Raw genomic sequence first — 25,515 nt, 5'->3', positions numbered from 1 at the left:
CAGTACAGTACTGCCGTTGATCAAATAACTTAGGTCCATTATTACTGAGCTGTTCTATTACAAGAGACATAAATAGATACAAGAACCATAGCTGGTTTTCATGATGTACAGGACTTGGAAACCAGTTACAGTACCTGTTATACAGATGAAGATAGACATCTCCCCGGAGCCAGGCCATTTTGCTTTTTGCGTCGCAGCTTTGAGGAAGGTAAGAAGATGGGTATATAAGATGGGCACCTGTATATGTACAGTTAGAGGCTGGGCAATGCTATTTAAATAAAAAAAATTATACTTCCATGCATACATAGAAACATGGACATACAAAGTTGCAAACAGCACCACCAATGTATAATCTATATGTAACCAGGTTCCCCCATTTGCTTCGCAACCCCTGTTACCTCCGCTGATGGTGGGGGCTGCTGGAGCCAAGCGGCAGCCCCGCCGGCGTTCCTGGAGGGTGGGGGCCGAGCAGGGAGCACTCCGGTGCTCGGAAGGTCCCCGGCGGCTCCCGCGAGGGGCGCCGCCATTGTCTATGTAGTTGCGCATGTGCAATGGGTCTGGGCAGCTGGTGGCCACTGCGGAGGTTGGCGCATGCGCAGAGGAAGTGCGCGCAAGACGGCCATAGGGGAGAATAGCTCCCAAGAGATACAGCCCCCAGGGTGCACAGGGGCAGAGTCAGGTGACGCCAGGTAGTGCAACAGAGTATATGCCTTAGAGCGTCACGGGGACCTCTACAATCGTCAACGCGGACTGACGACCATTTTACCAGGGGGAGTGCAACGCATGGCCGTCTGGTGCTGTTATCCGGATCGAGATGAGACCGATCATCTGTTCTCTCTGGAGAGTGCCCCTGAGGAAGAGACCCAGAGAGGGTATAGGGTAATATCCGAAGTGAGAGAGTGGACGACCAGAATTCCTCTACGAACCTACGTGTATGTTCAAAATATCTCTCCATTTCCGATGGACATTGATGTAGGACAAAGTCTGGGCAGCATATATCCCGTCAGCCCGGTAGAAACAGTGCCCCAGGTGAACGCCGCTGCAGTGGATGAGCAGTTAGTCGATCTGGACTTCAACTTCAGAGACTCGACGCTGCCAACTGAGTGGAAGGATCGACTGACGGCCAAGCTGAATGAAAGAAGGATGGTATTTTCCACCAGCGAGATGGATGTGGGCTGCAGTCGCAGCGCCCAACACACCATTAGGTTGAGTGACGCCACTCCGTTCCGTGAACGCTCTCGTCGAATCGCCCCCAGGGATGTGGACGATGTAAGGAACGTCCTGAAGGACGGTGGTAAGGAAGAAGAATAGATCTGTAAGATTGTGCGTCGATTATCGAACTCTGAATAATCGTACGGTACCCGACCAATACAACCTCCCTTGCATTGAAGAAATCCTGAATGCTCTAACCGGGAGCCAATGGTTTAGTGTGCTCGGCTTGCCGACCTGGGTACTACCAGGTACCTATGAGTGAAGAGGTCCAGGAAAAGACAGCCTTCGTCTGCCCCCTGGGCTTCTACCAATTTACACGTATGCCCCAAGGTATATGTGGAGCTCCTGCTACCTTCCAGCGACTGATGGAGAAAACAATCGGGGACATGAACCCTCGGGAGTGTCTCATCTACCTGGACGACATCATTGTCTTCGGGAAGACCCTGGAAGAGCACGAAGAGAGGCTGCTGAAGGTGATAGACCGTCTTGGAAAAGAAGGATTGAAGTTATCCCTCGACAAGTGTCGGTTTTGTCACACCTTGGTGACCTACATGGGACACATCGTGTCTGCTTAAGGAATTGCTACCGATCCAGCCAAAGTAGAAGCGGTAGTGAACTGGCTGCGTCCCGAGAATGTCACGGAACTGCGATCATTCCTCGGTTTCTGTGGGTATTTCCGTCGCTTCGTGGAAGGGTACTCTAGTCGAGCTAAACCCCTGAAAAATCTGCTGAAGATATACCCCGAAGATACCGGAAGGAAGGCCACGTCGGCCCGTCAACCGTTTGCTGATAAGTGGACGTCCGAGTGTGAACGGACCTTCCTGAACTTGAAGTAAAGCCTGACTGAAGCACCAGTGCTTGCGTATGCTGATCCAGAACAACCATACGTTCTGCATGTGGATGCCAGTCTCAATGGACTGGGCGCTGTCCTGCATCACAAGCACCCAGAGGGTCTTCGGCCTGTAGCCTACATCAGCCGCAGTCTGACACCCAGTGAACAGAAATACCCTGTACACAAGCTAGAGTTCCTGGCTCTCAAATGGGCGATCACAGAGAAACGTCATGATTACCTCTATGGTGTTACGTTTGAGGTAAGGACGGATAACAATCCCCTCACGTACATCAATACTTCCGAAAAGTTGGATGCAGCAGGGCACCGATGGCTGGCAACCCTATGTAACTACAGATTCTTTCTAAAGTACAAGCCAGAGCCTTTGAAGATTGGAGCTGACGCTCTATCACGACGACCAGGATTAAGTGCTACTCCCGATCATGATGAATGGGAAGAGATCCCCGGGCCTGGGATGCGAGCAATGTGTAGCATAGCGGCCGTCATCAATGATCAAGTGGCCTTCTCTGAACTACGAGTTGCAGATTCGTTAGGATGCCAGTCGCAGGCTATTCCCGCCGCTTACTGCGATCCCAAGGGAATGAACATAAACCATGACAAAGTCATAAGATGGAAAGACTTAGTGGACTATCAAATGAGAGATCCAGTAATCAGCATCATTTGGCAAGCTGTTCAAAGATAGAATCCAGCTCTACTGAAGAGTGCTCCCCGAGACCTGATCACGTTGCTAATGCGTGAGGTGGACAAGTTCGAGATAGACAATTGCTTGCTGTATAGGGTAGTCTAATATCACAACCACCCTGATAGGCGACAACTGGTTCTACCCCAAAACTTGAGATATATGGTGTTGAAGTCTCTACATGATGAACATGGGCACCTCGGTGTAGAGAAGACTTTTGGGTTAGTCCGAGACCGGTTCTTCTGGCCCAAGATGCGGGAAGCGGTGGAACAGCACTGCCGCCGTTGTTCCCGGTGCGTCCAACGCAAGACTTTGCCTACCAGAGCAGCACCCATGGCCCATCTCAAGAGTTCTGGTCCAATGGACCTGGTGTGTATGGACTTTTTGTGTATTGAACCCGATACCCAAGGAATCTGTAACGTGCTGGTCATCACGGACCATTACACCCGGTATGCTCAGGCCTTCCCCACAAAAGACCAGAATGCCATTACAGTCGCAAAAATACTATGGGAGAAGTTCTTCGTTCACTACGGTCTTCCAAACCGACTTCACTCCGACCAAGGGCTAGATTTTGAGAGCACTCTGATCCGAGAATTACTCAAAATGCTGAACATCGCCAAATCCCGGACGACTCTGTACCACCCGAAGGAGATGCTTTGCCTGAACGATTCAATAGGACCTTGTTGGACATGCTCGGAACCCTGAAGGGTGCGCAGAAAACAGAATGGAGTCGACACGTAGAAGCTTTGGTACACGCATACAACTGTACTTGCCATGAGTCCACTGGATTCTCCCCATACTTCCTCATGTTCCGGTGGGAGGCAAGACTCCCAGTAGATGTGTGTCTTCGAGTATCAAGGGATGGGATACACAATGCTACCCATTTCAAGTATGTGCAAAGGCTAAAGGACAGTTTGCAGCAAGCGTACCAACAGGCTGAAAAGTCTACAGCTAAACTGAATGCTGGCAATAAGAGACAATATGACAATAAAGTCAAGTATCGGGAGCTACATCCTGGGGACGCTGTGTTGCTTCGTAATCTGGGAGTCCCCGGAAAACATAAACTGGCGGACCGATGGAGAGACGGTGTATATGAAATAGAGTCACAGATGCCCGGCCTCCCGGTCTATCGCATCAAAGACACTGACGGCCGGGTAAAGGTTTAGCATCGTAATCACCTTCTCCCCATTCTCCAAGTGGGAGACGAAGAAGCAGAAATACTGGCCACACCGCTCAACGGTGAGTCCGATTTATCAGAGATGGGACAAGAGACTGTAAATAATGAAACCCACTCTGAAACTCCTGAAGACCCTATGGAGGGACCCTCTCAAAGGGACTATTCCACAGAAGGGGCATCTCCCGGAGGAGCTATGGGTAAGGGGCCCCGTAGGCCAATGCCTACTAAGGTGGCACCAACAGGCCAGCCTTTGGATCCACAGAGCCCGAGCTTTGTACCCAACAGAGACTGTTCAGAGACATTTCTCCCCTCAAGGGAAGAGGCTGAGCCTCAGGACTGTACATATTACTCCCCAGAGGGAGTTGCTGAAGAACAGCTCCGAAGGAGCCAAAGAGTCAGGTACCCTCCAAATTGGGTAACCTATGATCAAATTGGGGCACCCCATTATGAGGCTCCGCAGTGGTCACGGAGCAAAATCCAATCTGTGATTGTGATGCTCACCGAATTGTCCAATATCGTATAAAGTAAATGCGAATGTGCTAAGTTATATAATTGAACTGCATTTTTATTATATAACTGCTGTATATAGTTATCAAGTTATGTGTCCCAAGCGGGGACGTTGGGGATTTTACCAGGGGGAGGATGTAACCAGGTTACCCCATTTGCTTCGCAACCCCCGTTACCTCTGCTGATGGTGGGGGCTGCCGGAGCCAAGCGGCAGCCCCGCCGGCGTTCCTGGAGGGTGGGGGCCGAGCAGGGAGCACTCCGGTGCTCGTAAGGTCCCCGGCGGCTCCCGCGATGGGCGCCGCCATTGTCTATGTAGTTGCGCATGCACAATGGGTCTGGGCAGCTGGTGGCCACTGCGGAGGTTGGCGCATGCACAGAGGAAGTGCGCGCGAGGCGGCCATAGGGGAGAATAGCTCCCAAGAGATACAGCCCCCAGGGTGCACAGGGGCAGAGTCAGGTGACGCCAGGTAGCCAATACGGCTGTAGTATCTCCCTGCTCAGGGATAGATACATTTCGCGGGGTTTAGGAGCACGTTAGTCGGCGCCAGGAGCAGCTAGGGGAAGGAGGTAGGGTGCAGGAGTCAGTGACTCCCTGCACTAGGCCAGCAGCCCCATAGGCCCCAGATAGCCCTGAGTCACCAGTAGTTTGAGTGTTGTAGGAACAGGCTCCAGGTTAGGGACCCTGCCCCTTACTACACAGAGTCAGTTAGGGACACAGCGGACGCCGCGCGTCCATCCAGAGGTTTGGGCTCAGACCTCCGCTGCCGCTGCAGCAGCCATCCGGGTGGGATCGCCCTGGACGGTAGTTCCTGTAGTCGTCAGCCTTCGGATCCTTTGTGAAGCTCCTTGGCAGGCCCGGGCACTGTGCACCAACAAGTGCACCAACGATCCTACATATATATTATATTCATACGGGACTAGTGGCTGCGCAGTTACACATATCATCTCCCTTTAAGGGTGCGGGACATATTGTGTGGGGTTATTGGACACGGGGTGGGATCACCTGGTGTAGGTGGGAGCGTCCTGCGAGACGCAGTAGTTAGTGTCTCCTCTAGAGAGGGACACCTGTTGATATATGAATAAGTATTGCTACAGTAAAGTCATTGGTTATTTTACATGCGGTGTGTGGAGTGATATATATATATATTTGTCCTGCGCGGAACCACTCCTCCTCTGGCGGGAGCCATCGCAGGTGGAGGCGTTGCACCACGAGATTGTGTTATATGTATGTACCCCAGGCTCCCCGAGCGGAGGCTTAGGCTCCTGAGAGCCAGACAGGTATACACAGCAGGTAGTAGCGTCTGTATTCACAGGGAATACCCGTTACATATATATTAAAACTCTAAGACAGGGGTGCGCAAACATTCCCCCCTGAAACCCCCTGTCTGCACTCCCCTCTGCTCATGCCCCTCTCCTTACCATGTCTCCGGCATCAAATGACATAACCCCGTGACGCCATATGATGCTGCGTTGCCATGGCGATGCATCGCCAGAGACAAATTAAGTGAAGTTACATAGGCCTCACGCGATCCCCCGGAATTTAATTTAAATGCCTTGGGGAAGATCGCGGGGCAACCGCGATGCCTCCCCCCCCCTAAAAAATCTCGCATCCCCCAGTTTGCGGGGGGGAGAAAAAGGAATCCCTGTAAATTCCTACAAATACTAAAAAACAAAATGTTCTTCCCCGCACTCACACTAACAAGTATAACGACTCTGTGTTGAAAACAAAGTCCAAAATGTATAACCGTGAAAAAGTGAAATGTACTAATAATTCCAAAAAACGGGTCCTCTTAGCCTTTACTTTCTCCCCCCCCCCCTCATACCAAACTCATGCTGTGTTTGTTTTCATGTTTTTCTTTTTGAGATGCGTCTATTTCTGTGTATCCATATTTTTAGAATGTAAATATATTCTTGACTACTTCAACACAGAAACGTTCTACTTGTTAGTGTGAGTGCGGGGGAAGACTGTTGTGTTTATACATAGAAACATGTTGAGAGAAGTATATGCAAAATGACCCTAAATTACTGAACATACGGTTTGGGACAGTGATAAAGAAAGACTCTCCATGAAGACTTCACTTTGAGATTCTTAGCACAGCAAACTTACGACCACGTTCATGTATTGCCAGACAAAAAGCCAACAGTGCACTCCCAGATTTAAATATTTTTCCCATCTCCTAGTGACTGCTTTATTGCTGTTACTGAACTGGTACTGTAACTGCCATTGCAGGTGGCACAGGTTGGTTAACTCCTTCAATGTCAGAGTGGTGTAGACGCAGTATTACAGGCCATTTAGAAGTTAAATATTGTACTGTCTAGGCCACGGGTGCGCAAACTGGGGGGTGCAAGATTTTTTTGGGGGGGCGCGGTGGTTACAGAGGCCCCACAATTTTCCTCAAGGCAATTAAATTAAATGCTTTGGAGGCCTCTGTAAATCGCTTACCTTTATTCAGCCGGCTTCGGGCGATGCATCGCTATGGCAATGCGGTGTCAAATGACACCACGGGGTCACGTGACGTCACATAATGTGACATCACATGACCCCGCAGCGTCATTTCACGCCAGCACAAAGGAAAGGGGAGGCATAAGCACTGGGGGAGAGCAAAAGACAGAAAATACCTGGGCGCTCTCTCTCCGTTTGTGCAAAATGAAATTAAAAACAAAGTAATACTATCTTTTTAGGGGTTTCTCTTACTGAGGCTCAACCCCAACAGGATCTATCCAGGAACCTCAATACATGCAAACACAAACAAAATAGGGGAGCACAGGGTGAACAGTGATGTATGTGACTCCTACTCAGGAGTTCAACACTATTTGTGCAAAATAAACAAAGAGATCAGTGTGATGTAGTTAGATAATGTGTACTTAGCTCGGTGCTCAAGGGGTCAAACCCCCCAGTCAGAGCATCAAAGCTAGTACAAGTTTGCCAGACCAGAAATCCATATATAGATAAAAAGGTGAATAATATATATATAAATATATATATATATATATATATATATATATATATATATATATATATATATATATATATATATGTCACTCACACGGCCCTGTGTGAGCAAGGGTCTATTAGAGGTTTCTTTTATCCCTTCTGTGTGGTAGTATGGGCAAGGGCAGGATTCCCCCTCAGTGTCCGCGTCCCGGTATGAAGTAGGTGGTCTTCTCCTCAGTGTAGATGGGTGCAGAGACAGACGGATTTAGTAAGAAATCTACATTTTATTACATAAAAATTATTCTGCACTTATATCGAAAAAAGTCCGCAACGGCGCAAGAAGGATCCGTGTAGGCATCTGCAATAGGTTGGATCCCTGCTTCCGCGTCTGGATTCAAGGCTGTGACATCAGCTGGACGGGTTCCTACGGTGGCCGCTTCCGGTCAGAAAAAGAGCAACGTGTTTCGCCTACACCTAGGCTTCATCAGGCTTGCTGGATGTCCCCTCGTCTTCCTCCGCTATTTGAAGGGTGTATTCTAATCAGTCCTTAATTGAATCCCCTTTTCTCTGTGATGTGTTAGACCTTTATTGGATGGACCCTTGTTTATTTAAATGTCCTCGTGGGTCGGGCTGGTAGATAACGTTATGAATCTGCATTTGTTAATTCAAACTGGTAGAAATCCCTCCCACTTCTGAAGGCATGCTTAGATCTACACGCTGCAGGCTACCGATTGTGTAAACGACCGCTAGAGTGTCTACAAATTTATAGACCTTATTTGTAGTTAATACAATAATTAAAGATATAGAAACACAGTTAACATTAAATTGGATATAGATTACTTAAAGATGTGTTAGAAATGTGTTAAGAATGTATTCAAAAAGCTTCACCAACTGGTTACATCCTAACTCTAACAAAAGAACTGATATTGATAAATAAAAACTCCAGAGTGGATGAGGTCCGCAATCTATAAGAGAGCATAGATATGAGACAAACATAATCAGCCCAGATGTTTAATTAGTGTAACGCTTGAGCTCACCACGAAAAAGGCGGGACCCCGGTACTGAGGTGGGAAAGTACAAAACTGCGCACCCACAGCTTCGGAGGCAACCCTGGAGGGTGGATAGTCAGCGTAGCCGGGTCTGGGTTGGAGAGATCGGGTTAGTCCAGATACTTGCCGGGGTCCGGGGGCGAAGCCAGTAGAATGTTCGATGTCCATTGTGCCGTGGTCTGAGATTGGAGCCGGTAGAGTAGTAGCATGTCCAAAAGCCGTGGTCAGGGATGGAGAGGTGCAGTAGTTAGAGGCAAGCCGGGGTCGTTATCCAGAGATGGTCCAATAGTCAAGTCGGGTCGGTACACATGAAAGCAACTGGAGAGTAAGCAGCAAGGCACAAGGCAAAGAAAAACAGAATGCAGGAACACAAGGCTACACAGGTTATGCTCAGCAATGAGGAAGTGAAAGAGCAGGGTTTAAATAGGAGAGATGCATAACTGGGATTGAGAGGCGGAGCAGAGGTGCGGCCTCTGCGGAGGCAGAGATTGGCTGCAAGGCGCAGGAGACAGGTGTGTGGACTTGCTTGCAGCTGAGGAGCAGTGCACGATGTCACGTGTGTGCGCCGTGCGCGAGAGACACGCGATGCGACTGGGGGGCGGAGCCAAGCTCCGTGGTACGGGTAGAAGAGCTGCGTGTGCGCTCTGTAAACAGGGTGGGGGACTGAGATGCGGCAGGTAAGGAGGGAACACGCCACAGTGGACATGTTCCCCGATTCCTTACAGTACCCCCCCTTGAGGAGCGGCCTCAGGACGACTCCCAAATGGCTTATGCGCGAACCTGGCATGGATACTCGAAACCGTGCGACTGTCTGTGTCTCTGCACTGCTTCTCAGCCCTACTAATCTTTGTCAATCTGTGACGTTCGGTCTGTCCTGACAACACCCAGAACAAGGGTTCCTTCACGGGTAGATCACAGTATCTATAGATTACACCCTTTGGCTGAACTATACCCAAGCGTATTTCATGCTCCCTGCGTCTGAGTGCTTCCGCAGTCTCCTTGGGACTAAACCCTCCCTTAGCTCTCCAGTGGTCCACCACATCCCCATCCTCTAGCAGAAATCTTGTGCAGTGCATATATGGGACATACCCCTGGAACCTGGGATCCCACCTGGGCAAAGACGTAACAGGGGCTGCTTTAGGGGACCCAGAACCTGAGGTGGTTTTTGAGAAAAACCCCGACGTATCAGTTTTTACCGACATGGCATAATTACTTCCCCCATAGGTAACACTGCCCGTGGTCTCATAGTCCTCTGATTGATCCCCAAAAACCCAATTCTGCCTGTCCTGGGAAGGCGTTGCAGGTTTCCGCCGATTTTTGTCCCATTTCTTGGTGATCTTGGAAAACGAGGGTCTTGTGAACACATGTGGGGTGGCACTAGTAAGGGTTTGGGCTATAGAGTCCTTCAAGTCTCAGTCAGAGTCCTCGGTCTGAGCCCTACCCTGACTGATCACCATATGTATGCTCACTATGTTGGGTTCCGTGACCGGTTGGGGTTTCCAGCCCATATTATGATCCTGGTACTTCCTTGAATTTAATACCGCTTGGGAGTATTCACATATATGTGATCTCTGTTTTCAGGCTCTTAGCCTACAAGGGGTTGTTAGCCTACAAGGGGTAGTATATATACTGTATATACTGTATATTTCAGATTACATAACTCATTGAATTTAATACTACTTGCATCCGCCTGGACACTTTTTACATACATTACAATATCCACAAGTATAGTTCCCTATAGGCTTACTTAGAAAGTTAGTTTACAAACTCGTCTTTATAGTCTTCCTATTATTCATTTTATTCTTTAAATCACTAGGCGCCAGTATTCTCTTCAGATTCACAGCTTTTTCTGACACAGACCCTTGCATTTTCCTCTATTCTCTCAGACAGAAAAGGGTCCATTTTCAACAGATTCCGGTGGTTTCTCTGTATAAATGACATTTATGATCCCAAACTATTGTATGTGGTAACGGAATTTGGATTCTTTTTTTTTTTATCCTTATTTTTTGAAACCCTGCATCTTGAATCTTTAAGAAACCTGTGACTACAGCTAAATGTTTGACATGTGATTTTTTGTATTGCACTTTATTCATATATACACATATATATATATAAGTTACTATTACAAATGGAAGCGAGACTTATCTATAGTCTTAATACTGTGGCCTCTAAGGGTCTCAATGAGGACCTCAATTTGGGGTGCTTCTTGTAACTAGCTCTGGGTCATATAAGTATATCGCCCTGCTGTTGCATGTGCAGTGAGTGCATAGTGCTTGGGAGCTATTTTTGCCATCTGCATAGTCATTCAACCTTTTCTTTAATATCTTGGCTTCTCTATAGCACTTGTCTCTGGGACAAAAGATGTTAATTTATTTGCTTGTATATATCTATTAGACACAGTATGTTTGTTAAGGATTTCTTGATTTGTATGGATGTATGTATGCCCCTTTTTGTGTTCACACTCCCTAATCCCTTATGTATTAGAATGACTGTTTTCCATATGGCTTTTATTTTTTTTTGTCACGGTATGTTTTAATTATGTTTCATAATTAACAACTTGGTAGTGGGCACTTGTGTAGGTACATTAGTTGGTCTGTTTACATATCTCCCTGTACGTCTGGCTGTGCTGCATGCTGTTCATTAATAGACACCTTAGGCCTATCACCATGGCGTCATGGATGCCTTAGGGAATATGCAGGGTTAATAGTTCTTAGCCTCATTAGATCTCCCCCACCAAGATGGTGGCTATACAGCCTGAGCACAGGATGTCATACTCCTATGGGTGTAGCAGTCAACAGGTAATTGAGCACAGGTGTTTGGTCACATGTGGTGAGGGTATATATATGTCTGTGTGTCAGTCTGTCTTTGCACCCCGCTTGAGAAAGGTTCCACTCCGGAACTGAAACGTCGGATTTGGCGGTCTGTTCATTTTGTATTGATGCCTAATACAGACTTTTGTTTGCCTATACTGACATGAGTGCAGTCTTCCTTTACCGGACGTGAGAATGGTAATGTTGTTCTATTATTATTATTAGAGACTGGCACCTGTTGATGTTTTTTAGTACATTGAGTGCAAGCTGAAATTTGTTTCTTTATATATATATATATATATATATATATATATATATATATATATATATGTATATGTATATATATATATATATATATATATATATATATATATATATATATATATATCTCCTCCCATTATTTCCAGTAGGTTTCATAAACTTGTGGAAAGTATGGGTGGGCCGGTGTGAGCCCCTTCAGTTGCTGAGCCCTAAGCAGTCACCTATGTTGCTTATACCTAGAGCCATCTTTGTTGAGTCAAATTTACATCTGAGAGCACTAGGATTAAATAAGTAACAAAAGGGGGCGCAAGGAAAGCCAGTATAAGTAATATATATATTGGAAATAATGGGAGGAGCCGTTCTATGGCTGATCCTCCCCTCCGCGTCTCTGGTTGTGGTTGTGATGGAGCAGAAAACTACCGTACATATAAATCTCATTTCTTAAAGGTGAATGGTGGGATGCCGGCAACTTTCCTCTTTACCGGGTACACAACGTGACAAAAGGACATGACCAGGGTGTACAGGAATCAGTGTCATCATACCTCTAACGTACCTTTAATAAAGTTTAACTTGGGCACCATGAAAACGTAGATCCACCTATGGGTATCTATTTTACATGGATAACTCTTTCCTTGCTGTAATCAAAGTGCAATGGCATTAGGAGTACCTCTGCTTCCCATTTACAACCTCGGAGTACCACCACTTTTAATTTACGAACTTTAAAAAAAAAATGTACTCCAGAAAGCTTCTCTCCCTTTATTCTTTCCAAACAGAAATCTTGCATAAATCTTTTTAAAATATATTCAAAATAGCGTTTCTTCATTTTATGAAAACAGTTTGACACCTGTTCGATTGCGTACCTTCTTCTGTGTACACGTATTGTGCTGGCATTGATATACCAGTATTATATATGCTCATACATAAAAACAATTAAACTGCTATACCCTCTGAGTGCAACAGTTAGAAGACAGAAGTGTGTGTATTTTTCAGGAATAGTGGGCTTACACTGTTTTCTGTTTCTTTCAGCTGTGGGCAATGGTCATATGCTGGAAATCTCTGTAGATGCGACTGAGAAAGAGGAGAGAAAACGTTCTTGTAAAGGGATGATGCTGTGTGTCTGCTATGCGGCCAGCATTGGAGGTACTGCCACCTTAACAGGAACCGGCCCAAACCTCGTGCTGAAAGGACAGTTTAATCAGTGAGTAAACATGATAATGTAAATGAGGCAGTAAGTCTCTTAGGCTTGTTCTATAGTGTGTGTGTGTGCGTGCGTGCGTGCGTGTGTGTGTGATTAAATAATATTTTTAAAATAAAAAAAAGTTGCACAATAATTTTTTTTTATTTATTTAACTTTGACACATACATACATACACACATACATACACACACACATACATACACACACACACACATACATACACACACACACACACACACAAACACACACACACACACACACACATACACACACACACACATATTACAGAGCCGGTAGCGGCGCGGATTCATTCTTTTCCCCATCTTCTCCTCTGTCGGCCGGCTCCACACTCGCTGCGGTGCGTGCGCGGCCCTATTATAGAAAGGCTGACTAACCTTAGCCAATTATAAGTGCTGCGCGTGTGCAGGTGGAGCGCGAGCGGCCATTATATAACAGCCCTTAGTTTGCCAGGTGACAAAGAAAACGGACACAAAAAGACGAGAAAATAATTAACCAAGGATAGAGGATAGAGCACAAGTGAGTAAGAGCAACATAATGCAACAGGATGGTAGACAAAAGAGAAGGGGCAAGTGATATGAAAAAGATGAAAGGGGTACAATAGAGAGAGAGAATGAGAGGTTAGGTTATACATTGACAATGAGATAGGTGAAAGAGATGGTGAATGGACAGAGAGAAAGGGAGGAAGAGGTAGAGGAAAGGGGTCTCTAAATTGGTAACACATGTTAGTATGAATGTCCATTATTGATCAGAAACCACTGTCATGCGTGCAGGGGCTGATTCTGAAGAGAATGAGCCCCTTATTCATATCAATAACAAGTAGGGTTCCCAGGCGGCTTTTCAAAAAGTACTGGACACCATGGTGAAAGATGCACCACGCTCGAGAGACACACACACACACACACACACATCTTATTGCTCCATGCTGTTTCCTTATCTCATTAGCTCAACATCCAGGCTTCTGATACCTCCACCCGATTGTCTGCATTACTCTGCAGCCGCCAATCAGGATGGAGGAAGCTGCCCAGCCCCCTAGCAGCAGACCTGCTCTCCCCCTGTTCAGGGAACTCCCGCGGCCCCCCAAGCAGGTCAGGTCACTATGTCCTGAAAGGTAATACTGGACACATACATGTCCAGTATTACCTCTGTTTAACTGGACAGTGTCCAAATACAGGACAGTTAAATACTGGACACCTGGCATCCCTAAAAACAAGTAGCACTCCAGGGTAACTTATCGGTGGCATACAGTTTATTCACACATGATATTTCGGGCCATGGTCCAGCGCAGTGGACCTTTCTCGAGGTCCATTTAGAGAGGCAACACAGCCAGTGAAGTAGTGGGGAAAATAAACAGAGAGAGAAGGGGCACCGACAAGAAGTAGTATGAGAAAGAATATACAGGAGAAAGAGGTCACAGCAAAGAGAAACAAAAAGTGGGAACAGAAGACAACCTACCAGGACACACTAGAGCAAAGAAGAAGATTAAAAGGAAAGCATAAGATTGAGAGAGAAAAACATAGCGACGGGTTGGGGGGGAGAGGGAGGGGGTCAGGTGTGTGAAGAAATTTAGAGCCAGTTTCAATAAGACAATCAGGCACAAATGTCATTTTGGGATGTAGCAGAAAGCAAGGGAACAACCAAAATCCAGGAAACAAGTATTCCAGGGCAACTCCAGATTGCATAAAAAAATTATTATTGTGCACACAGCTTGCGATGGTGGTATAAAAAACGCACCTATGCATTTCGTCCAACCAGATTTTATCAAGGTGTAGGTACGCAATAAATACAGGCATTTTAAAGGAAATAAATTCGCGCCACTCACCAATACGGATGACGTCATCATCATGCGTCCCAACCACGGGTCGCACTGACGTTGTGTCCCTCCGATTGGTCAGTTGTGTCAATGACAAAGAATTAAAAACAAGCTTTAATCAGTCCATAAGTGGACAAAAAACATAACCACAATATAACTAAGGCATTTTAAAGAAAATAAATTCGCACAGTTCACCATTTCTAATTACGTCATCATCATGCGTCCCAAACACCGGTCGCACTGACGTTGTCCTGCCGATTGGTGAGCTGTGTCAGCTGACACAGTATTAAGAACAAGACAAACTTTAATCAGTCCGTAAATGGACAAAAGACATATTGTAAACAGAAGAAAGAAAAACTCCCTATTATGTCGCACTAGAGAAACACCTTATCTGTATTAAAATAATTTTATTAATAAACCAATTAAAATATAATTGCAGTGAAGTATACAATGAACCAAATATTTTAAAACAAATTAAAAGTGAAGGAGACGTCTGTGTGCTAAATCCAGACGGCAGTGTAAATGAGGGGAAAAGCTATTGAACACTGTTGCATACCATGGCTATGCTATTGAATTAGCTGTGGCAATAGCTATTCCAATACAATTTTAGGTCGTCAGATAACTAATCCTATATCACTAAGAGTGTTTGTGGCTGTAGAGGGCTACTAGCTCTGTACGTCTATATGACTGTTTGTATGTGGGGTAATATAGGACTAATGTGAGATCAACCTCAACTATATATTAGTCCATACCTCTATGTACACATACACAGTATCACAAGACCACCAGGGGCAGAGATAGTTGAGCCTGTAGGTCTGTTATGGTGAACCCATTAACATACACTGGCAGGTTACTCCTATGAATGGAGTTTAAATCACATAGCCCACATAAACCATAATGGTAGAATCTAACACTCAAAGTACAAAAATAGGGTATAAGTCAGAGCGTTGTGCTTCCCACGGTGAAGGCTCCGAAACGCTCTGACAGGAATAAAGCACCAGACCTCTCCGAATAGCCTGTGCACCAGGTAGTAGCGCCAAGCGTACCCAGGCACAACCAAAATAGAACTTGAAAAAATATTAATAAAATCATCAAAAAAGATTCAAACAAGCTCAAATAGACTAAATAAAGCTTTTTCATAACACAAATGGAATCAATGCGGATAAACAGTAAAGTGTGAATAATCAATAAGAAAAAACACATACTTTAAAGGGAAAACTAATAAAGCTATGGAACATTATACAGATATAGTGAAACACAGTAATTAAAGACTATATTACACATAATTAATGCTAGAGTAAATGCGCATTGATATGACCACCTGTGGTACAGTGTAACCCTGTCTAACACACAGACATAGGGTAACTAATTAAGAAGAAATAATTTAAAGTCTTGAGAGAACCAAGACCATTAATTCCAACAGAAAAATATTTATTATTAAAATGAAATACCCAGAGGATATGAAGCACAAATGCACAAAACTGCACTATTAAAAGTTGATGTATGAACAGCGTACACATATTCAGTTTAAATGAAGATAATCATAACAAAAGAATAATATTCAAACTAAACTCAATATATTTCAGAAAGAGCCGCTGACATACTGTACTGTAAAGTCAAAGAATCAAAAGATAATAATTTACTTCATAAAATTCTGAGAACTATATATGTGCACATTGTTCACAGAGCAACAAAGAACCTTCCAAGAAATGATAAGATCTGCAATAGACCCACCTACGACCTGGGGCAATGAGCATAAAGTGACATCATCCTGACTTTTAGACACCTAGTGGTCCGGCCCACATATTGGTGTCGACAGCCACAGGTAATCAAGTAAATGATGAAGGAAGAATTGCAGTTAATAAATGTAGTAATTTTATGTACTGCTCTATTTACCGTAAACTTAAATGTGGAAGAGGGAATCATTCTCGTGCAGATTTGACATTTACTACATTTAAATGACCCCTCAGGGAGATTGGAACGAGTATCCAACTCTGAACTAAAGAGACTAGGGGATAAAGAATTGCCCACTGTTCTGGCTCTACTAAAGACCACATTAGGACCCGAGGATACAATAGGCTTGAGGACTGGGTCCAAAAAAGTACTGGCCAATGCTTTCTCAAGATAAACTTGATTTGTTCAGCTTGAGCACTATATGAAGTTATGAATAAAGGTGATTCATTGAGCAATGGTTTCTTTGGAGACCGTTTCAATAACTCCTCTCTATTCATAGTGGAAACCTCCTGGATAGATCTAACGAGATCATTATGGTTGTAACCTCGTTTTAAGAATCTATCAAAAAGATCTTTAACCTGAAGATTGTAATCAAGTTCAGTGGAACAATTGCGACGTAAACGCATTAGTTGTCCCTTAGATTCAGATGCAGCCACCAGTATTAGAACACTTCTACCTGATAAATTCTGTGAGATTCTGGGGCAGTCTCACAGTAAATGCCTCAACATTTCTGTGAGATTCTTAATGGTGCATCTGATTAACACAGCGGGGGTGTCTCTGCAGTCCCATTCAAACTGAATGGGACTGCAGGGACCCCTGCTGTGTTAATCCGATGGGCCATTAAGAATCTCACAGGAATGTTGCTGCAATGTTGAAGCATTTATTGTGAGACTGCCCCAGAATTTCTAAGGCAAGAGATCTAATACTCGTGGCTGCATCTGTATACCCCTAATGAGGGTTTTGGGGTGGCAGCTGCTAGCTCGTAGGAAAGTGTTACGTGAGTTAGGCTTGCAATATGTGTCAGTTTGAATGTTAAGTGCATTGTCTATATATAAATAAAGGTCTAAATAGTGTATGTGGTGGTGATTAAATTTGTAAGTGAAGTGAAGAATATAATCATTAGTGTTAAGTGTGTGAATGAAGGATAAAAGTGTAGAAACATCACCCTCCCAAATAAAAAGAAGATCGTCAATGAAGCGACGATAAAATAAAATATGCTCCCTATACATGTTCATATCTCCAAACACGTGGAGCCCTCAACAAGGAGTTCCCTGAGTTCACCAAAGAACTTCAGGGTCGGGTCCGATCGCAGTACAGCATAGGAACAAATATTACAGAGCTGGCGAAGAGCCTCTCTTCCATTCTTGGGGTCCTCAATGAAAATGATATTGAATACTTATATAATGCTACTCCCACCAAGGCCGTGTTCCACCATCTCCCAAAGATTCATAAATCGCTGATCTCCCCTCCCGGGAGACCTATCATCTCCAGCATTGAATCTTCGGGAGATGGTGTTTCACGGTACATGGACCGTTTCCTTCAACCACTTGTACACCTTCTGCCCTCTCACATTCTCGATAGTGGAGATCTACTTAAAATAAATCAAGATATCACATGTAAACGTAACCTTATATGGGTTACACTTGATGAACCTCGTTATATACTACGATATCTCATCAACAGGGGATGGCAGCTGTACGCCATTTTCTTTCATGCTCTGACCTTGCACCTGCACATATCACTTTCATCTTGGATTACATTCTTTTTCTTCTTACTTACAATTATTTTTTGTTTGATGGGGTTCATTATCTCCAGACGCGTGGAACAGCTATGGGAACGAGCTTTGCTCCTTCCTACGCCAACCTCTTTATGGGGTGGTGGGAGTCGTTCCACGTGTTTGGAGATATGAACATTTATAGGGAGCACATTTTATTTTATCGTCGCTTCATTGACGATCTTCTTTTTATTTGGGAGGGTGATGTTTCTACACTTTTATCCTTCATTCACACACTTAACACTAATGATTATAATCGTCACTTCACTTACACATTTAATCACCACCACATACACTATTTAGACCTTTATTTATATATAGACAATGCACTTAACATTGAACTGACACATATCGCAAGCCTAACTCACGTAACACTTTCCTATGAGCTAGCAGCTGCCACCCAAAACCCTCATTAGGGGTATATCTAAGGGACAACTAATGCGTTTACGTCGCAATTGTTCCACTGAACTTGATTACAATCCTCAGGTTAAAGATCTTTATGATAGATTCTTAAAACGAGGTTACAACCATAATGATCTCATTAGATCTATCCAGGAGGTTTCCACTATGAATAGAGAGGATTTATTGAAACGGTCTCCAAAGAAACCATTGCTCAATGAATCACGTTTATTCATACCTTCATATAGTGCTCAAGCAAAACAAATCAAGTTTATCTTGAGAAAGCATTGGCCAGTACTTTCTTTGGACCCTGTTCTCAAGCCTATTGTATCCTCAGGTCCTAATGTGGTCTTTAGGAGAGCCAGAACAGTGGGCAATTCTTTATCCCTTAGTCTCTTTAGTTCAGAGTTGGATACTTGTTCCAATCTCCCTAAGGGGTAATTTAAATGTAGTAAATGTCAAATCTGCACGAGAATGATTCCCTCTTCCACATTTAGGTTTATGGTAACTAGAGTAGCGGTGTGCAAACTGGGGGGCACACCCTTCAGGGGGGGGGGCGTAAGATTGTTCAGATGGCGCGGCGGTGGCAGAGGCCCCGCACTCTTCCCCCAAGGCATTTAAATTAAAGTCGAGGGATCGCGTGAGGCCTCTTCAACTTCACTTACCATCTCTTTGGCAACGCATCACCATGGCAACGCAGCGACAAATGACGCCGGAGAGGAGGTAATGGAGGGGGGCGCAAGCAGGGAGGGAAGCAGAAGCAGGAAGGGGGGCGCACGCTGGAAAGATTATGCACCACTGAACTAGAGCAGTACATAAAATTACTACATTTATTAACTGCAATTCTTCCTTCATCATTTACTTGATTACCTGTGGCTGTGGACGCCAATATGTGGGCCAGACCACTAGGTGTCTAAAAGTCAGGATGATGTCACTTTATGCTCATTGCCCCAGGTCGTAGGGGGGTCTATTGCAGATCTTATCATTTCTTGGAAGGTTCTTTGTTGCTCTGTGAACAATGTGCACATATATAGTTCTCAGAATTTTTTGAAGTAAATTATTATCTTTTGATTCTTTGACTTTACAGTACAGTATGTCAGCGGATCTTTCTGAAATATATTTAGTTTAGTTTGAATATTATTCTTTTGTTATGAATATCTTCATTTAAACTGAATATGTGTACGCTGTTCATACATCAACTTTTAATAGTGCAGTTTTGTGCATTTGTGCTTCATATCCTCTGGGTATTTCATTTTAATAATAAATATTTTTCTGTTGGAATTAATGGTCTTGGTTCTCTCAAGACTTTAAATTATTTCTTCTTAATTAGTTACCCTATGTCGGTGTGTTAGACAGGGTTACACTGTACCACAGGTGGTCATATCAATGCGCATTTACTCTAGCATTAATTATGTGTATAATAGTCTTTAATTACTGTGTTTCACTATATCTGTATAATGTTGCATAGCTTTATTAGTTTTCCCTTTAAAGTATGTGTTTTTTCTTATTGATTATTCACACTTTACTGTTTTTCCGCATTGATTCCATCTGTCTTATGAAAAAGCTTTCTTTTGTCTATTTCAGCTCGTTTTAATCTTTTTTGATGATTTTATTAATATTTTTTCAAGCTCTATTTTGGTTTTGTCTGTTGTCCATTTACGGACTGATTAAAGTTTGTCTTGTCTTAATACTGTCAGCTGACACAGCTGACCAATCGGAGGGACTATCAACGTGGACTGCACGCCCAAGAGTGACTGGCTTGTCACCACTGGCAGGTAATGGGCAATAGCCCTTCAATATTTACCTTATACCAGTGCCTTTATGCATCTAATTCATCATATGGGAAGTTTATATAGTGACGAATCTATGTGGTAGTTAGGTGGACTCCACTAGGTCATCGCCCTTGAATTATCTTTATATGGATCCAGCTACTATGGACATTTCAGTATATACTCTGGACACTTATTGAAGCTTATTTCTATAGAATATAGAGCAGGGGCACGCTCATTTTTTTTGCTGTGCCCCTCTGCCTCTTCTGCTCCGGTGGTGCGCCGTCCACCTCTTACCTCGTACGGCGTCAAATGAAGCCGCGGGTATCATGTGACATCACGTCATGAGACCCGCGACATCATTTGACATGTGTGACGTCACATCACATGACCACGCGGTGTCATTTGACGCCGCGTTGCCATGGACAAGAGTCCTGACGCTGGCAGAGACAATGTAAGTGAGTTGCAGGGGCCTCACACGATCCCTTAGCATTTAATTTAAATGCCTTGGGGGTAGAGCGTGGGGCCTCTGCAAAGCCATGCCCCCCCAGAAAAATCTTGCGCCCCCCTCTTTGCGCACCGCTGATATAGAGCATACATATTTTTGTGAGCACCATCTACCAACCATCACAAATGCCATTTTGTTCACAACGTGGTGTGGGGTTGAGTGACCCCATCTTAAAGGAGTCAATTAGCCATGGTGGTTTAAAAAAGACCTGTTCTTCCTATATATAGATATACTGTCTCCAGGTTGCTTGGGGGCCTGCATCGCAGTGCAAAGCAAGGGGTTATATAGTACCACTCCAATGTCACACTTCTGGACTCCCAGATTCCAGGACCACATGAGCTCTTATTTTGAGCTCTGGAAAGAATACAAAGTCCCATCAGATGTTGACACACATTGGCTATTAAATTGTGATATAAACCCAGACAGTGGGTTGTTAGCTGCGTAATGACTCGGCCAGTGGTCAAAGTGCCTTAAAAAAAAAGTAGTAATAAAAAGTATCTGACTTTGAAAAAAAAAAAATCAAAATGTATTTAAAATTGTGTAAAAGTGAAAGTAATGGAAACATGTAATGCCCATTGAATTTTTAGTGTTAAGCAAACTTTTATATCAAAGCAAACTGTTTCCCCAAACCAGAAAAGGTGAAATTTACAAAGTTCGCTAACAAGTGCGAGAAGATCGCACGTCTACACCGGAGCATATTTGATATTAGTGCTCAAAAAAATAAATAGTTACGTTTTATATTGGTACTAGAGAGGGCAGCTTTCGTCAGGCCCCAGAGGAGATGTTAAGAGAGCAGATGCAGATAGAATTATTTCAAACTCCCCCGATAATGATTCTTTGGCAGCTGAAGGTGGCCTCATCCCAAGTTTCTCAAGCCTCTCCTTGAGGAACATTGACCACACCAGGTTTAATAATGCTTTTCCACAAAGGCAAATACACCTAATTTGCATATGAATGGGATGCCGGTAGGTAGCTCTATGTAATCCCATAGAAAGCCACCTCTTGTTAATCAGAGTCATGTTGTGGATAAGTGGGATCTTGGTTGTCTGTGGCTCCCAGGTCAAAATGTAAAGTACTGCATGCATCTATTGGTGCCCAAGTACCTGTAGGTGGCATAGCTGCTTTAAAGAGATACTTATAGGGCATGTGACTTCTGACACTGAATTCATTCTAGAAAACAAAAGCTGCCTACTTTCCCTGCAGGATTTTCCCAAACAATGGAGATATTCTGAATTTTGCTTCCTGGTTCGGCTTTGCTTTTCCCAACATGATTTTGATGCTGTTCATGGCCTGGCTCTGGCTCCAGTTTTCTTTCATGGGATTTAAGTAAGTTTTTTGTATATTTGTTTTACTATAATTGTTATTCTCAGCATCATGCAAAGAATGTGTCAAATCTAATTTTGAAAACTATAAGGATGTTTTATAACTTGTATTTAAAGTAGCAATCCATGTGTTTTTTTTTTTCTTTCCATTTTTAATACGTGTGAAGCAGGGGGTCTCCGAAGCTGAACCCATTAGTTTTAGCTCCAAGGACCCTGCTTCCAGAGATTAGGGTTGCCAGGTGGCTTCTCCAAAAATACTGGACACAATGGTGAAAAGTGCAACGTGCTCGAGACACACACACCCCTCTTACCTCTCCATGCTGTTTCCGCCTCTCCTTGGTCCCACCTGCATGCATCCGACACCTCCTCCTGATTGGTTGCATTACCCAACAGCAGCCAATCAGGATGAAGTCAACTGCCCAGCCCCCAACAACAAACAGCCTTGCTCTCCCACTGCTTGGGGAAACCCCACGGCCCCACAAACCGGTCAAGTCACTATGTCCAGAGAGGTAATACCGGTATATACATACATGTCCAGAATAACCGCTCATTTTTTACTGGACAGTGTCCAAATACAGGACAGCCCGGTTCAATACTGAACCCTTCCGGAGACACTTATCTCCAAAGGGGGTGCAGGTATCATTGCAGCTTTCTGCAATTTAAAGCTCCCTCTACATATCGGCCTATAGGAAGTCGCACTGGACGGCATCATGGCTTCCTATTGGCCCGGGAGCTTTGAAAAGCAACCATAACATGAACTCTGAACCAGCTACCGGCACTCACTATGGAGGTTAGTACCTACAGAAGCAGTGGGTGCCCTGAGATGAAATTAATGGGGTTCAGCTCCAGAGACCCCCTGCTTCAAACCTGTATTTAAAAAATAAAAAATATATTAAAAAATGCTTGGATTGCCTCTTTAAAGGTATGATTATTGATTGCAAGGCAACATTGTGCTGTCACTAGCTATCTCTTGCTTTATCTCTCATTCTGTTTTGTCTTTTTCTTTAAACATGTGTCCCTCAATATCAGTTGCCTTGTTACTTTCTTTGCAGTTACTGTTTTACTCATTCTCTCTAACCTTTACCTTATCTGAATGATTGTTTCCCTCACTTGCCTTCTCCTTCTCTCTGTGGCTTTCTCTAGCTCTGTTTCCTCTCTCACAGTTTCTTTCTCTTCCTAAATTTTTCATTGCTGTGCTTGGTTCTCTCTCTAACTTACTAATTGCAATGCACCCTTTCCCCCTCTCTTAGTTTCTTTCTCATCTATGATTCAGTTTCCCTTTCTGTATCTTTTCTTTTCCTTCTTACAGGCAGATCTGCTGGACTAATCATGCATTAAGAAATACAGGTCAGTGAAAGTAGGTGGAAGATAAAGGAGTTCAAATGTTGGTCCTCGGTCAACTTTTACCTCTCTCCAAAGAGTAACTACCTCACCTTTTCCTCCACATTAAGCTTGAAGAAGACATGTGGCTGTGGAGCTGTGAGGTCTGAGAAGGAGAGAGCTGCATATAACGTGATCCGGGATGAGCATCGCAAGCTGGGACCCATTTCCTTTGCAGAGGCCAACGTCCTCCTGCTCTTCACTCTACTGATCGTTCTTTGGTTCACAAGGGACCCTGGCTTTGTCAAAGGCTGGGCCACTGTACTCTTCAATAAGGACAATGTGGAGTAAGAGTTTCTGGGGAATGGGGAGGGGGTGGAGGTTGGGTTGGGGTAGATTTTTTCTCCAGTCTACTGGACAGTTTCCCTTTTTATACTGTGGAGACACCCGCCATCGAATACTGTATGGTAGCTCAAGATAGAAGAAAATAATGGCTAGTGATGTTACAACTATTGATTCTGTAGGAAGAGATGTTGTCATGAGGACTTCATAAATAGTAGTCTGATTTATGTGGTAGGACCAAACTGATATGCTGCATTTTTAAGCTCAAATCTGGTAGGGTGGAAAGTGTTCTACCACACGTACTCATACAAATATTTACTGGAGGTAGCTGTACCCCATCAAATCTGTTACTTGATGACAAGGTGACATAGTAACAGAGACACACAAGTGACTTGGAGTCCTTTTCTGCCCCATTACAATGTAGGAAACATTGTAGCAACATATAGCATTGTGACCTGTAACAATAATGTTTATTGCTTGGAGCAGTAGCTTGTAAAAAAAAATTAAATATCCAGTCGTAACTTACTACAAAAGAGTCCAGGGGCCGGCAACAAAGATCATTCCTCCAAGGATCCATGAATATTAAAATGTATGCAGATACCAGGCACAGTTTTGAAAACAAATCAACAACAGATAACAACTTAAAACATGTTGAGACATAAAAAGACTGACGTTACGACCCCAGGCTGGGCCACCATCAGGGTTACTGATGACGGTCTTGTGGGGACTAAATGTTGGTATATCTGTCTTGACATATTGCAAGATGTGATCTTTTTCATATCATATCCTCTTTGTAAACAATGTGCGGTGTCTGCATAATTATTTACTAGTAACTTGTCGATTGATATGTGTGGTGGAATTCTATGTAGGAAGCTAATTACATTTAGCTGTGAAGTCCTTTGTCTTTAGGTGGTGAGAGGTCACTAGCCTTATGGTGGTTGATCTTCTCCACAGTAGAATAAAGGTTATAACATATAAAGTAGAAGTGATTAACAATGATCCTTAATTCTGTTCTTCTCTTTTTACTGTAGATATGTAACAGATGCCACAGTAGCTATATTCATAGCAGTACTCCTTTTTATCATACCAGCTACCAAACCCAAATTTGGCTGTTGCAAGAAAACTGCTAGCTTTGATCTTGAAGATCTGGAAGAAGGTACTTTCTCCCTTTCACTACAGATATAATGTTAGGGCACACACATGATTGTTTGGGATTCACTCCTTCACCCAAAATGATTTATGCAATACATGTCAGTAGAAGAATTATGGCGAATACAGAAAACACATTTTAAAATGCTTGTTAAAGGCACAGAGAAACACAGAAAAAAAGGCCAAGAATAGGTAAGGCCCCTGGGAGCTGGAAGTCGTATGCAGTGTTATTACAACAAGCATAATGATCAACATACTTGCACTGGTTTTCCATAACTGCTCTTTTCCACCAAGTATCAATTACGTCTCAACCAACACATAGCAATCATCAAGGCTGGTTTCTGTGATGTATGTGAGTCAGACAGTCCTGAGACACCATTACCCAGGCTCTCATAATTTACCCACTTTCTATGATAACCCTAGCACTGAGTATGGTCCCAAGTGTACCTGACACCCCAGCTTTGAAAGGGTTAGATAAGGGGGAGGGGGTTGATATTTATTAAAGTCTTCCTGCTGCCACACTGCTGTTCTATCGGTGTGGAAAAAACCAGCGACACATTTATCAACTAAAAAAAATCCATTCTCTGCAATGGAATTGTTCTTCAAAAAAATATTACGTGCAAAGGGAATTTCTTTGAAATACTGAATATGGTCCCTGTTTTTTGCATCATGTTGACAGAAGTAACCTT

General features: G+C 43.9%; 1 protein-coding gene across 1 annotated transcript in view; it reads left to right on the top strand.

Moving 5' to 3' along the window:
• The window catches only part of SLC13A5 (solute carrier family 13 member 5), a 75,045-nt gene that overhangs the window by 42,050 nt on the left and 7,480 nt on the right, over window positions 1-25,515 (top strand). The window contains exons 5-8 of the mRNA XM_075594429.1: window positions 12,507-12,678; window positions 21,897-22,019; window positions 23,467-23,682; window positions 24,709-24,833. Coding sequence (XP_075450544.1) covers window positions 12,507-12,678; window positions 21,897-22,019; window positions 23,467-23,682; window positions 24,709-24,833 — 636 coding nt within the window. The remainder of the gene's footprint in view (window positions 1-12,506; window positions 12,679-21,896; window positions 22,020-23,466; window positions 23,683-24,708; window positions 24,834-25,515) is intronic.

The sequence above is a fragment of the Ascaphus truei genome, chromosome 3, assembly GCF_040206685.1.
Source record: "Ascaphus truei isolate aAscTru1 chromosome 3, aAscTru1.hap1, whole genome shotgun sequence".
NCBI lineage: Eukaryota > Metazoa > Chordata > Amphibia > Anura > Ascaphidae > Ascaphus > Ascaphus truei.
The sequence above is the reverse complement of the archived record's forward strand: the minus strand, read 5'-3'. Positions and strand labels throughout refer to the sequence as shown.